At 42.1% G+C, this 15,175-nt stretch overlaps 3 protein-coding genes across 26 annotated transcripts in view; all 3 read left to right on the plus strand.

The window, feature by feature from the left end:
• LOC119128674 (protocadherin alpha-C2-like) overlaps positions 1–15,175 on the plus strand; it is a 152,471-nt gene that overhangs the window by 101,442 nt on the left and 35,854 nt on the right. Inside the window, exon 1 of one of the 24 annotated variants that reach the window (XM_037261342.1) lies at positions 19–3,744. The exons of 22 other annotated variants lie outside the window; for them this stretch is intronic. In XM_037261342.1, coding sequence (XP_037117237.1) covers positions 1,345–3,744 — 2,400 coding nt within the window. In that variant the 5' untranslated portion in view covers positions 19–1,344. Of the gene's footprint in view, positions 1–18; positions 3,745–12,562; positions 15,095–15,175 lie in introns of those variants that run through there. One more of the 24 variants, XM_037261336.1, reaches the window with a different exon arrangement.
• On the plus strand, positions 5,115–8,897 carry LOC119128685 (protocadherin alpha-2-like). Its single transcript, XM_037261372.1, has one exon. The coding sequence runs from the start codon at positions 5,537–5,539 to the stop codon at positions 7,931–7,933; it is 2,397 nt and encodes a 798-aa protein (XP_037117267.1). The 5' UTR covers positions 5,115–5,536; the 3' UTR covers positions 7,934–8,897.
• On the plus strand, positions 8,911–12,566 carry LOC119128688 (protocadherin alpha-3-like). Its single transcript, XM_037261376.1, has one exon. It carries the CDS (start codon positions 9,218–9,220, stop codon positions 11,594–11,596), a length of 2,379 nt encoding a protein of 792 aa, XP_037117271.1. The 5' UTR covers positions 8,911–9,217; the 3' UTR covers positions 11,597–12,566.

Below are 15,175 nucleotides of genomic sequence, written 5' to 3' on the forward strand. Positions count from 1 at the left end.
CTTCAGGGCCACTTTATTTTATTTGTTGCTAGCTGTTTTGATCATTTATGAAAATAACACTTTCAAGTTATGATGGTCTTTTCAAAAACAACTAGTAAGGGGTTAACACTAAGTGTAGCTTAAAGTTAATGATGCAATAATTGAAGTGTGGGAGTTTGCTAAAAAACACTTTTGTTGTCTTACTATGCAGTCCATATTATTAAGAAATGTCTTAAACAAGGAAAACGTGTGGTGATTTGAGTATGCTGTAGATTTACGTTGTATATGCTGATAAGGTAAATGTAACAATCTGTTGAGGAATTGACATTGGAGTCTGTTGGGGCATTAGAAGGATGTTCATTTTATTCATCAGCATTGGCCCATCTATAGAACTTTTTACTTCTTGAAATACAAAAAAAATAAGTTAGTGCTCAAGTTTCTTCGTCTTGTATTTTGAGATGTGCTGTCCATGGTGCTAAACAAATGTTTTCATTGGTGTTTGTGTGGTATACTCGCATCCTATATACATGTTTCAGATGTATATGATTTCCAGAGGAATGCACTTAGTGCTGATGCCTGTGGTATATGTTGTTTTCGGAGTTTACCCCTAGAGGACGTATGCACGATTCGTGTTAGAAAAGAGGAACAACAACCTGTACAGAGAGTGTGCTGTGTGAACATGTACCTGGAAGTTCAGTAAAAACGTGAACTATATTCTGCGTGTAGCGCAGTTTTTTCGGCCACGACGCATTATTATGAATCAGCGTTTTGTCAGAGTTAAATGTGAATACGTTTATTCAGGGTACTATACATATACATTTGTATTTTGTAGAATTTAGTACACGTCATTTCATAGATACATTGCGGTGGAAAAGGCTGGAGGCTATTAGGAAAAATCCAGACAATCATTTGTTTGTCTTGAAGAAACACTATTTGAGTGACTAAACTGTTGGAGGACATTTTGTTGCACCTTCCTATTCAGTTGTATTTCAAGATTAAAGTGACATGTATTTATATCACACTCTGCAGTCAAACTGTATTTCAAAAATGGTATTTTATAGTTTTAGTAATTTAGTGAATATTCGCGGTCGATGGCATCATAGTCGTGTGATTTTTTACTGTAGTTACTGCAAATGTCCACTAGAGGACACCGTGGACCGTGGCATTGACGCACTTTCATCCTCGGAGCCGGGCTCCTCCCAAAAGTACGTGCTGTTTTTCGTCATTCGAACAAAGAAGCTCAGGCGGTGAAAGAGACTGATGCAACGGCAAAATTAATTCCGTCTGTTCAGATTTTTCCTTCATACCGAGTGGCGAGTCTTGTCATTTTTTGCACTATTTCTATCTTTTTTTTGCCGTAAGAGGATGTATGGAAAGATGTGCGCGCCTGGCAGATGGAACGCTTTGCGGATGTATTTGCTATTCGTGTTGCTGGAGTGTTACTGGGAAGTCGTGAGCGGCCAGCTCTCTTACTCGGTGGCGGAGGAGGTGAACGTGGGGACCGTTGTCGGAAATATTGCCAAGGACTTGAGCTTGAATGTCCAGGATTTGGAGTCCCGCATGTTTCAAATTGTTGCGGGAGCTAAGAGGAAATATTTCGAGGTAAATTTAAAGACTGGTCTTTTCTATGTGAATGAGAGAATAGATCGGGAGGAACTGTGCGGAGATGAAGCCAAATGTTCACTCAGTGTAGAAGCCGTCATTAATAATCCGTTAAAATTACATCGCATTGAAATAACAATATTAGATGTAAATGACAATTATCCAACATTCTTAAGCAGATCACAGGTGTTAAATATTACGGAAAACACAGAATTGATCACAAAGTTTCCCATTCACCCAGCTCATGATGCAGATGTTGGTAAAAATACGGTCAATTCATACAAGTTAAGCCCAAATGAACATTTCTCTCTTGAGGCACAGAAAGGTGAGAGTGTGACGCCAGAATTAGTGCTTCAGAAGCTTTTAGACCGAGAAAAACAGGCCGTGATCACACTCACATTGACTGCTATTGATGGAGGAACACCAGCTAAATCGGGTACAATGACTATTGTGGTGAATGTGCTGGATATTAATGATAATGCTCCAGTCTTTAGTCAAAGCCTTTACAAAGCTAGCGTACGTGAGAACATTGATATCGGCACATCAATAATAACATTAAATGCAACGGATTTAGATGCAGGACAAAATGGACAAGTGTTTTTCTCCTTCAGTGAGGTGGGCCGGGGAAATCAGAATGCTTTGTTTGCAATAGATAAAACAAGCGGGACTGTTACCAACATAAAGAATTTAAATTTTGAAGAGAGGAGCAATTTTGAGATAAGAGTACAAGCCAGTGATGGGGCTGGTTTTCCTAAAACATCACATGCCAAATTATTGATTGAGGTTTTGGATGTCAATGACAATGCCCCTGAAATTTCAGTTACATCGTTGTTGCACACAGTGAAAGAAGATGCAACAATTGGCACTGCTGTTGCTCTTGTTTCAGTCCTAGATAAAGATGGAGGGAAAAATGGTCATGTGCAAAGTAAAATTACAAATGATGTGCCTTTCAAACTTGAATCAAATTATAAGAATTATTATTCTTTGGTTGTTGGTGGTCCTCTTGACAGAGAGAAAGTATCTGTTTACAATGTCAGCATTATTGCGATCGATGAAGGGTCTCCCCCTCTGTCCAGCACAAGTGTTGTTTATGTTCAGATCTCGGATGTTAATGACAACGCACCTCACTTCTCAGAGCCTCTCATTAATGTTTACATTAGAGAAAATAGTTCACCAGGGGCAGTAATACATAAAGTGACTGCATTGGACGATGACGTTGATCAAAATGGTCATGTGATTTTCTCATTTTTGCCCAGTACGACTCACTCTGTGCCAGTAACTACAATGATAAATATCAACTCAGAGAGTGGAGACATTGTCAGTTTGCAGTCTTTTGACTATGAAAAGATAAAGACATTTCAGTTCAAGGTTCAGGCCACAGACTCTGGTGTTCCTCCACTTAGCAGCAATGTGACTGTCAACGTTTTTATCCTGGATGAGAATGACAACAGTCCGACCATTTTGGCTCCCTATTCTGAGCATGGCTCTGTCAACAGCGAGAGCATCCCCTATTCTGCTGAGGCGGGATACTTTGTGGCCAAGATCAGGGCAGTGGATGCAGACTCTGGCTACAACGCGTTGCTCTCCTATCACCTGTCTGAGCCCAAAGGCAACAACAACCTCTTCCGGATCGGAACCAGCACCGGGGAGATTCGCACCAAGAGGCGAATGAGTGACAATGACCTGAAAAGTCACCCCTTGGTGGTGTCGGTGTGTGATAACGGAGAAGCCTCCCTGTCAGCGACTGTGTCTCTTGACGTGGTGGTGCTTGAAAGCACAGCTGACATCCATCACACTCAGTTCAGACACGTGCCCATCAAGGAGGAGAGCTTCTCTGACTTGCACTTGTACCTGCTCATCGCCATTGTGGCCGTGTCGCTGATCTTCCTGCTCAGTCTGGTCACTTTGGTGGCCTTCAAATGCCACAGACAGACGGAGGGACATTTCGACAGGTACGGCGCCCCGATGATCACCACCCACCCTGACGGGAGCTGGTCTTACTCCAAAGCGACTCAGCAGTACGACGTGTGCTTCAGCTCAGACACGCTCAAGAGTGACATGGTGGTTTTTCCCACACCCTTTCCACCTGTAGAAGCGGAACTGATTAGTATTAATGGAGGGGACACCTTTACAAGGACTCAAACATTACCTAATACTGAGAAGGTAAGAAATGTTCACCAATTTAAATTGTCTTTGAAATAGGGATATTCACAGCGTTTTCTTTCGTTAAAATATCAATTATTTAGCTGTTCTTTTTTAAAAATGATAAAATAATATCTAAAGTTACAAAATAAGGTACCCTAAATATACACATGAGTAAGAGCAACTACATTTAGTACTACGTATATGTATAGGCCTGTATGTTTTAGATCATCAAGATCCTTGCTTTTGTAGGATTCAAAAATGTTCATCTGTTTATTTTAATTTGACAACCTTTTCTAATGGTAAAATCCAGTTCTCGCCATGTTTTATTTTTTTACTCATACTCATTCTGCCCCGTGCTTTTTTAGTGCTCTTTTGGTAGTTTTGGAAGTGCAGAACCACAAGAAGTGACTTGATGATAGGGAGAGGCTTCTCCATTCTGAAAAAAAAAGGGTCACCGATTTGATGTGTTACTGATTGACAAGCAGTTTTATCTTGTGGCTGTCCAATGCAGCAGACCTTTGTAGGCACCTCGCTCGAACGTGAACAAGGTATTAATGTAGCTGATGGCTTTCTGTTGTAGCTCACGTTTTCACATTTACGGCTAAAGTTGCTATACTATTTGTCTACTTTTAGGGACTCCCATTTGTTTTATGCTGTTGCTTTTACCTATATCCAACAATAAAAACAAGTCATCTGCAAGAAGTTAAAACCTTTGTGGAACATCAGTATGTTTCACTTTTGTGTTGCTGGCTTTGCTACACTGTGTTAGCAGTAAATGTGGTCAGAAGTATGGGAGGGGCCTGCAGGAGGTCACGGATATAAGTTATTGGGAGCTCTCAATGTGTTATTTAGATAAATGTATAATGTTTTTGGAGGATATTATTAAGGTCTTCAATTGGTTCGTTTATGTTGTGTTTGTAAGCAGGGCAAGCTTTGAATCCTTCGCCTTTGCACACCTGCTGTATAAAGTATTACATAATGCATTGTATACTTACGGTTGAAAATTGCTATTTAAATCAACTGATTGTAAAAGACTCAAAACTGAAGTGCTGAGGATTTTTGGGTTCTCAAACCTCTGCTTTAAACATAGGTTTAAAAACGCTGTTGAATCTCTCTCCGTGGTTCTGAAGTGCATGATATACTGTCTATTGCACTCTTAAAACTGCCGGGTCAAAAATGCTCCAATTTCGGTTAAAATTTGAAAAATTGGTCGAATTGACCCAACTTCTATCTTTGTAAATAATAATAATAATAATAATAATAAAAAAGCGATCCCCAATTTTTTGTTTTTCTTTTTGCAAACAAAAGTCGGGTCAAATTTACCCAAACTCCTGGGTGGGTCCAATTTTTCTAGTATAATTCTTTTAGGGGTGCTATGTAAGATTTAATTATTGATTTATTTAACAAAGACAGCACATGATGTAGCCTACTATCTTATTTCGTTGTACTCGTTATATATTATTCGTGCACAAAGCTGGTTTGCTAGCCAGTTTCCTTAACTTATCAGGAAAGAATGTACATTTAAAAATCTTCCACGTGACCTAAAACTGCATTTCACCACAACGGTCGCAAGATGACGCTGGAGACCGTACTAAAAATGTGTCTGATGTGCAGAAACTCGTCTGACAAAAAAAAAAAACGTCATAAATGGGGAGTGTTCAGCGTCGACTCAACACAATTATAAGCAGCCACACCAGGGGAACGTATAAACGGCAAAAGATAGGTCTACATAAACGGATTTGCATTTTTTTTATTTCCCTGTGGATATACCGAAGACAAAACGGGATTGATGTTGCGTATTTGAAAAGGAATGGCTTCTTCTCGGGACCAATGGGTTACCGTCGGGGGTCTGTTTTTCACTCTGCTTTGTCTGTGCGGCTGGACCACGGCTCAGATATCCTACTCCATCTCGGAGGAGGTAGACAAAGGGACCGCGGTGGGAAATCTCGCTAAGGATTTAAACCTCAGTGTGCAGCAACTCCAGTCAACGGGTCTTCACATCAACTCCGCATACAAAAAGCGATATTTTGACGTTAATCTGGAATCTGGAGTATTGTTTGTTAGCGAGAGGATAGACAGAGAGGAGCTGTGTCCAAATGTGTTGAAATGTTCTTTAAATATAGAGGCTGCATTGAGCAACCCTCGCAGGCTCCACCAAATTGAGGTTGTTATTAATGATATAAATGACAATGCTCCGGTTTTTAATCAAGAGATTAAAGTGATAGACATGCCTGAAAATTATTTAATCGGGGAGAGGCATCCACTTCCACTGGCACATGACGCAGATGTCGGCGTCAATACCGTTAAGAACTATAAATTAAACCCGAATGATTTTTTTGTGTTAGACGTTCAAAATAACGGCGACAGCGTGTCTGCCGAGTTATTACTGCAGAAAGCTTTAGATCGAGAAAAGCAGGCTGTAGTTCACCTCACGCTTGTTGCTATTGATGGAGGAAAGCCTCCAAAATCAGGGACCATACAAATCCAAATAAATGTCCTTGATGTCAACGACAATTCCCCCTTGTTTAGCAAATCTCTCTACAAGGTCCAAGTTGTTGAAAATGCAGATATTGGCACTGCTTTGTTAACATTGTCTGCTACTGATTTGGACGATGGCGTAAATGGACAACTCACGTTTTCTTTTGCAGAAAGAGGGCGTTTTAACCCTGATAACACATTTGCACTGAATGAAAATACAGGAGAAATCACCGTTAAAGGTGATATTGATTATGAGGAAACTCAAGCGTATGAGATTCGCGTTCAAGTGCGGGACAAAGGCGTTCCTCCTCGCTTGGCGCACAGCAAAGTTTTAGTGGAAGTCATTGACGTGAATGACAATGCACCGGAAATCACTGTGTCATCTCTCATGAGTCCCGTGAAAGAGGGCGCCGAGATCGGCACTGCCGTTGCCATGGTGATGATTACTGATAGGGATGGGGGCAAAAATGGCCAAACAAAGTGTAAAATTGTTGGCGCCGTGCCATTTGTATTAAAATTCAATTATAAGAATTACTACTCATTATTAGTTGACGGGCCTCTTGATAGAGAGGCCATCTCTCAGTATTTTGTTGCGCTTACAGCTACTGATGAAGGAACGCCACCTCAGTCCACTACTCACATCATCACCGTTCAAGTTTCTGATATCAATGACAATCCACCTCAATTCATGGAGCCTGTAATTAATGTGTACATAAAGGAGAATAGTGCAGTCGGAACAACTATTTACACTTTGACAACTACAGATGCTGATTTACTTGAAAATGGAAGAGCATCTTATCACTTGATTGATAGTCTTTTGAAAACTACACAAACAGCTTCACTGATAAACATTAACTCAGAGAGTGGAGATATAGTCAGTTTGCAGTCTTTTGACTTTGAGAAGTTAAAAACGTTTCAGTTTAAAGTTCAGGCCAGAGATTCTGGAGTTCCTCCACTCAGCAGCAACGTGACTGTCAACGTTTTTATCCTGGATGAGAATGACAACAGTCCGGCCGTTTTGGCTCCCTATTCTGAGCATGGCTCCGTCAACAGTGAGAGCATCCCCTACTCTGCTGAGGCGGGTTACTTTGTGGCCAAGATCAGGGCAGTGGATGCAGACTCTGGCTACAATGCGCTGCTCTCCTATCACCTGTCAGAGCCCAAAGGCAACAACAACCTCTTCCGGATCGGAACCAGCACCGGGGAGATTCGCACCAAGAGGCGAATGAGTGACAATGACCTGAAAAGTCACCCCTTGGTGGTGTCTGTGTGTGATAACGGAGAAGCCCCCCTGTCAGCGACTGTGTCTCTTGATGTGGTGGTGCTTGAAAGCACAGCTGACATCCACCACACTCAGTTCAGACACGTGCCCATCAAGGAGGAGAGCTTCTCCGACTTGCACTTGTACCTGCTCATCGCCATTGTGGCCGTGTCACTGGTCTTCTTGCTCAGTCTGGTCACTTTAGTGGCCTTTAAATGCCACAGACAGACAGAGGGACATTTCGACAGGTACGGCGCCCCGATGATCACCACCCACCCTGACGGGAGCTGGTCTTACTCCAAAGCGACTCAGCAGTACGACGTGTGCTTCAGCTCAGACACACTCAAGAGTGACATGGTGGTTTTTCCCACGCCTTTTCCGCCTGTAGAGGCAGAACTGATCAGTATTAATGGAGGAGACACCTTTACCAGGACTCAGACTTTACCTAACAGTGAGAAGGTAGGCTGAACATTTATTAATGTAGATTTGTATACTTATACATTTATAATGTATTCATACTGTGTATTTAAACATTTGATATAAAAAATAGTCTACACACCCCTGTTCAAAACCCTTATTTTTTTGTAAATCTTTCTCAGATTGAAAATTGGACCGACCCAGAAAGGTGGGTCAGTTTAACCCTACTTTGTGTTACTCTTACAAAAAAAAAAAAAAATTGTTGGGTTGTTTTGTAGAACATAACACAAGAAGTTGTGTTAATTTTTAACCTCAAAAAGGTTGTTGTTAGCCCAGTTTTTAAGCGGGTAACGAATAATCAAAAAGTATATGTTGCTCATATGCAGGCTATGCAGGTTGACTAAGTATAGTGATTATCATTTTTATATTCATATTATTTTGTTTTTGTTATTTATGCTAATTTTTGCAAGATATTGCAGTCAAGTAGCAAGGACGACAAATATCTATCGAAATGAAAACCATTAATTTTCCATCAACTTAGCCAATTGCTCAAAGTTTTGACTTCTATCGGATGCTTTAAAAGTTGAAGGGAACTCTTGCCCATCATGATATATACATATATATTTTTTGGTAGTGGTTTACGTGACTGTTTTGTATGAATGGGTGATTGTAGTACTGTTATTTCCCAGCCTGCTAGAGTAGCACTTTCCATGGAACTTGAAGAGTAAAATGTGTCTTTATAAAGCCTGTGAAAGTTCGGGGAGGTCATTGGATGTACTTTTTTTTGTGTGTGTATTATTCACAGTTGTATTTACAAATGATACTATCTGAACACTGGCGGTTGTTGGCTGTACAGTACATTTTCAATTGGTAGACATACATCACCAAATATTATATTTCTAACAATCTTCATAACCATACAAGGTTTTTAAGTGGTAATACTTCCAAATCGGACGTCACTGGTCACAGTAATATATTATCGAAAGAGGACCCTATATAGCTGTGGTTGGGTGCAAAATATATATATTTTTTACTTTAGATATAAACTCTAACAATACTATTTACACGTGTTTTACACTGGTCGTTCAAAACATGTTGCCGTTTAAATGCTTCAGCAGTAATTGGCCACACGATGTCGCACTAAGACCACAGATAAGTAAATGCATATCGCTCCTCGCTCGGGCGAGGTAAAATTGTCATTGGCTGCCGTTTTGACAGTCACTCGGGTTTCATTTGCCGAGAAGAACTGCTGTGATCGTCGGAGATTTTTGTTGGTGTCGGATATGCAAACACTGGAACTACATTACTAGTCTGATTGCTGTTTATTGTACAACAATGGGGACGGAGGATTTATGGATTTACATCGTTGCCATGCTTCTTTTTTGTGATTGCTCTGCTTCACAATTTTCTTACTCCATTTCCGAGGAGATGAACAAAGGCACGGTGGTGGGGAATATCGCAAAGGATTTGAACCTCAATTTGCAAGAGCTGCACAACAGAGACCTGCGTATTGTTTCTAGTCACAGTAAGAAATATATTGAGGTCGATCTACGGACGGGGAACCTCTTTGTTAACGACAGAATAGACAGGGAGGAGCTTTGTCCCGGCGCGGTGCAATGCTTTGTGAGAATACAGGCAGTGCTGAGCAACCCGATGAGTGTGCACCGCATTGACGTTCATGTTTTGGATGTGAACGACAACTCGCCGAAATTCGAGGAAGATTTACACATCTTAAAGATATCTGAATCCGTAGCACCGGGTGAAAAATATTTCCTCCCAGAAGCAGTGGATTTAGATACGGGAAGCAATTCAGTAAAGACGTACACATTGAGTCCAAATGACTATTTTACGCTGGATGTGCAGAATGGTGGCGAACACGGCGTGTCTGCAGAGCTGGTGCTGCACAAAGCGTTAGATCGAGAGAAACAACCTATTCATGAACTCACTCTTACTGCTTTAGATGGAGGAAAACCTATTAGATCGGGCGTATCGCATATCAAAGTAGTAGTCATGGATGTAAATGATAACACTCCGGTTTTTAGCAAGTCACTTTATAAAGTTCGTGTGAGTGAAAACGCAGCGCAGGGCTCAGTTGTAATTAAATTAAATGCAACTGATTTAGACGAAGGAATGAACAGTAAGATTGTGTATTCCTTGATTAAACGAGGCAATAATGAAAACATTTTTTATTTAAATGCAGACACGGGAGAAATCGCAGTAAAAGATAGATTAGATTTTGAAGAGACTCCTGCTTATGAAGTCCGGATTCAAGCAATGGATCAAGGCCCTGTTCCTCGTAGTGCACATGCTAAATTGCTGATAGAAATAATTGATGTGAATGACAATGCCCCTGAAGTAACGGTGACGTCACTGATGACACCTGTAAAAGAAAACGCAGAATTGGGCACAATTGTCGCTTTGGTTACAGTGAGTGATAAGGATGGTGGAACCAACGGTGTAACCAACTGTAAGGTTGTTGGATCTGTTCCCTTTAAACTGAAATCTAACTACAAAAATGATTATTCTTTAGTAGTTGATGGAGCACTAGACAGAGAAAACGTCTCTCTTTATAATGTCTCCATCTTAGCCACAGATGGAGGGAGTCCCCCTCTGTCCACTAAAAGGATCATTAGTGTTCATGTTTCTGATGTTAACGATAATGCACCTCGTTTTATGGAACCTGTTATTAATGTGTACGTCAAAGAAAATACCCCAAGTGGATATTCACTCTGTTCCATAAATGCAGTTGATCCTGATTTGGACGCAAATGCAAAAGTCTCATACGCGTTGTTAGATAACGCTCACAGAAATATTCCAATTTCGTCACTCCTTAACATCAACTTAGAGAGCGGAGACATTGTCAGTTTGCAATCTTTTGACTTTGAGAAGTTAAAGACGTTTCAGTTTAAAGTTCAGGCCACAGACTCTGGTGTTCCGCCACTCAGCAGCAACGTAACTGTTAACGTTTTTATCCTGGATGAGAATGACAACAGTCCGGCCATTTTAGCTCCCTATTCTGAGCATGGCTCCGTCAACAGCGAGAGCATCCCCTATTCTGCTGAGGCAGGATACTTTGTGGCCAAGATCAGGGCAGTGGATGCAGACTCTGGCTACAACGCGTTGCTCTCCTATCACCTGTCTGAGCCCAAAGGCAACAACAACCTCTTCCGGATCGGAACCAGCACCGGGGAGATTCGCACCAAGAGACGAATGAGTGACAATGACCTGAAAAGTCACCCCTTGGTGGTGTCAGTGTGTGACAACGGCGAAGCCTCCCTGTCAGCGACTGTGTCTCTTGACGTGATGGTGCTTGAAAGCACAGCTGACATCCACCACACTCAGTTCAGACACGTGCCCATCAAGGAGGAGAGCTTCTCCGACTTGCACTTGTACCTGCTCATCGCCATTGTGGCTGTGTCGCTGGTCTTTTTGCTCAGCCTGATCACTTTAGTGGTCTTCAAATGCCACAGACAGACGGAGGGACATTTCGACAGGTACGGCGCCCCGATGATCACCACCCACCCCGACGGGAGCTGGTCTTACTCCAAAGCAACTCAGCAGTACGACGTGTGCTTCAGCTCAGACACGCTCAAGAGTGATATGGTGGTTTTCCCCACCCCCTTTCCGCCTGTAGAAGCAGAACTGATTAGTATTAATGGAGGGGACACCTTTACCAGGACTCAAACTCTTCCTAACACTGAGAAGGTAGGCTGACAGTTTGTATTTTTGTGTTCCTTAATATTTGAAGAGATTAAAGCCTCAACTGTCATTTGTTTTCGAGAGGGGGGTGACAAACATACTTAGTCTCTTGGTCAACTCTTAGATATGTGGTTGAAGCAAATGGTATACAAAGAGCAAATAATGAGGACCACTCACAAATGGAGGAATGCATGTTTTACTTCTGTAGTTTTAGCTTTATGTTGGGCTGTAGTGCCGCTATACGCCCTGTTGGTGTTGGTTTCAGACGAAGGCCTTGTGTGTTCCCTCTAATACTGACCAACTGTGGTTGTATCTGTGGTGCTGACTACTCTACTTCATATAGAAACCCATTTTGTATTGGGTTGTAAAAAAAAAAAAAAAACTGCAACTCTAAAATGTCACTATCCGTGGTGCTGAACAGTATGGTTACGCACGTTCATGCATGGGCATCATGTATCAGATTAAGTAACCAGCCATCAATTATGTGTATGTAAACTGCTTATCCGGTGCTGAGGGGAGTGTTAGCCTATCCTAATTTTGGTAATAAAGGTGGACACGACCCGCGGATTGGTCGCCATCAATCACAGGTCGCATGTAAAAACAGATCACCATTCAGATCTACAGTCACAGTCATGCTCTCACTAAATGGCAACTGTATACTGTGCATGAAAGTCGGCAGGATTCATGTCAGCAACTATGTAATGAAAGGTAGAAAATAATATTTATAGTTTTGCTGTGTAGTGTTTGAAAACATGTTACAAAGACTTTTCAGTAAATTATGAGATTTTACATTGTCCAGCGTTATCAGGTGTCAGGCCTATTTATGTGATTTTTTTTAAAGGTATTTTTTGCTCTTAGGACATTCTTTTTGCGCGGTGTCAGCCATGATAGACTTACCTTAATTTCACCACACGGGGTCGCAGGAGACCGTAAATTTGAATACCTTGACGAGACGGCCCCTCAACCATCCAACTCTGCCCTGTACGGAAAAAAAAAAAAAAAAATCGTCATGCGCAGAAGGCGCACGGGAACGCAAGACAACCTCCCAACATTAATGCTGCAAAGGATTACATTTTCTTAATGTGGATGTATGATAGACGGCGGTCTGTTAATTTTGCTGCATTGACGACGAGGATGCGTCAACAAAGACACAGTTACTGGATTTACTTTGCTTTGCTTTGTTTTCATGGCTCGTCCGCTTCGCAATTGTCCTACTCCGTTAACGAGGAGGCGAACAAAGGCTTTGTGGTGGGCAACATCGCCAAGGATTTAAACCTCAACGTGCATGATTTGGACACCAGAGATCTGCGTGTGGTTTCCAGCTACAGTAAAGAGTATTTCAATGTGAATTTACAGAGCGGTAACTTATTTGTGAAAGAAAGAATAGACAGGGAGGAGCTCTGTCCGAACGTGGCAAAATGTATGTTGAGGATACAAGCTGTGTTAAACAACCCGATGACGGCACACCGCATTGAGATCATTATTTTAGATATAAATGACAATTCACCAGCTTTTATAGAAAATGCATACACTTTGGACATTTCTGAATCAGCGTTACCGGGGGAGCGATACTTCCTACCAGTGGCTGTGGACGCAGACTTGGGCACTAATTCAGTGAGGAGCTATAAGATAAGCAACAATGAATATTTTACGCTGGATGTGCAGAGCGGAGGTGACCACGGTGTTTCTGCAGAATTGGTGCTGCACAAATCTTTAGATCGAGAAAAACAATCATTTGTTACGCTCACGCTCACCGCTGTCGACGGGGGTAAACCTCCGAAATCTGGATCGTTGCAAATACGCGTGAATGTGCTCGATGTTAACGACAATGTGCCCACGTTTAGTAAGTCGCTTTATAAAGTGCGTTTGAGCGAGGATGCCGCGCAGGGCTCAGCCGTGATTAAATTAAATGCAACAGATTTAGACGACGGCATGAACAGTAAGATCACGTATTCCTTCATTAAACGAGGTAACAATGATCCATCAAATGTTTTCAATCTAAATTCAGAAACGGGAGAAATCACTGTAAAAGGTACTTTAAATTATGAAGAGACTCCTGCTTATGAAGTCAGGATTCAAGCAATGGATCAAGGCCTTTCTCCTCGTAGTGCAAATGCTAAACTCCTCATAGAGATAGTAGATGTGAATGATAATGCCCCTGAAATAACGGTGACGTCACTGATGACGCCCGTAAGAGAAAACGCAGAATTGGGGACAATTGTCGCTTTGATTACAGTGAGTGATAAGGATGGTGGGAACAACGGTGTAACCTACTGTAAGGTTGTTGGATCTGTTCCCTTTAAACTGAAATCTAACTACAAAAATGATTATTCTTTAGTAGTTGATGGAGCACTAGACAGAGAAAACGTCTCTCTTTATAATGTCTCCATCTTAGCCACAGATGAAGGAAGTCCCCCTCTTTCCACTAAAAGGATCATTAGTGTTCATGTTTCTGATGTTAACGATAATGCACCTCGTTTTATGGAACCTGTTATTAATGTGTACGTCAAAGAAAATACCCCAAGTGGATATTCGCTTTGTTCCATAAATGTAGTTGATCCTGATTTGGACGCAAATGCAAAAGTTTCATACGCGTTGTTAGATAATGCTCCAAGGAATATTCCAATTCCATCACTCATTAACATCAACTCAGAGAGTGGAGACATTGTCAGTTTGCAATCTTTTGACTATGAGCAGTTAAAGACGTTTCAGTTTAAAGTTCAGGCCACAGACTCTGGTGTTCCTCCGCTCAGCAGCAACGTAACCGTAAACGTTTTTATCCTGGATGAGAATGACAACATCCCTTCCATTTTGGCTCCCTATTCTGAGCATGGCTCCGTCAACAGCGAGAGCATCCCCTATTCTGCTGAGGCGGGATACTTTGTGGCCAAGATCAGGGCAGTGGATGCAGACTCTGGCTACAATGCCTTGCTCTCCTATCACTTGTCTGAGCCGAAAGGCAACAACAACCTCTTCCGGATCGGAACCAGCACCGGGGAGATTCGCACCAAGAGACGAATGAGTGACAATGACCTGAAAAGTCACCCCTTGGTGGTGTCGGTGTGTGATAACGGAGAAGCCCCCCTGTCAGCGACTGTGTCTCTTGATGTGGTGGTGCTTGAAAGCACAGCTGACATCCACCACACTCAGTTCAGACACGTGCCCATCAAGGAGGAGAGCTTCTCTGACTTGCACTTGTACCTGCTCATCGCCATTGTGGCCGTGTCGCTGGTTTTTCTGCTCAGCTTGGTCACTTTAGTGGTCTTCAGATGCCACAGACAGACAGACGGACATTTCGACAGGTACGGCGCCCCGATGATCACCACCCACCCTGATGGGAGCTGGTCCTACTCCAAAGCGACTCAGCAGTACGACGTGTGCTTCAGCTCAGACACGCTCAAGAGTGACATGGTGGTTTTCCCCACGCCCTATCCGCCTGTAGAAGCAGAACTGATTAGTATTAATGGAGGGGACACCTTTACCAGGACTCAAACTCTTCCTAACACTGAGAAGGTAGGCTGACAGTTTGTATTCTTTTGTTCCTTAATTCTGAAGAGACGTAAAGCCTGAACTATCATTTTTTTGGCAGCGGGG

The sequence above is a fragment of the Syngnathus acus genome, chromosome 10 (assembly GCF_901709675.1).
Source record: "Syngnathus acus chromosome 10, fSynAcu1.2, whole genome shotgun sequence".
In the NCBI taxonomy this organism is placed as follows: Eukaryota; Metazoa; Chordata; class Actinopteri; order Syngnathiformes; family Syngnathidae; genus Syngnathus; species Syngnathus acus.

Coding starts and splice junctions, on each gene's coding strand:
- LOC119128688 (XM_037261376.1), top strand. CDS start 9,218: ATGGGGACGGAGGATTTATGGATTTACATCGTTGCCATGCTTCTTTTT.
- LOC119128685 (XM_037261372.1), top strand. CDS start 5,537: ATGGCTTCTTCTCGGGACCAATGGGTTACCGTCGGGGGTCTGTTTTTC.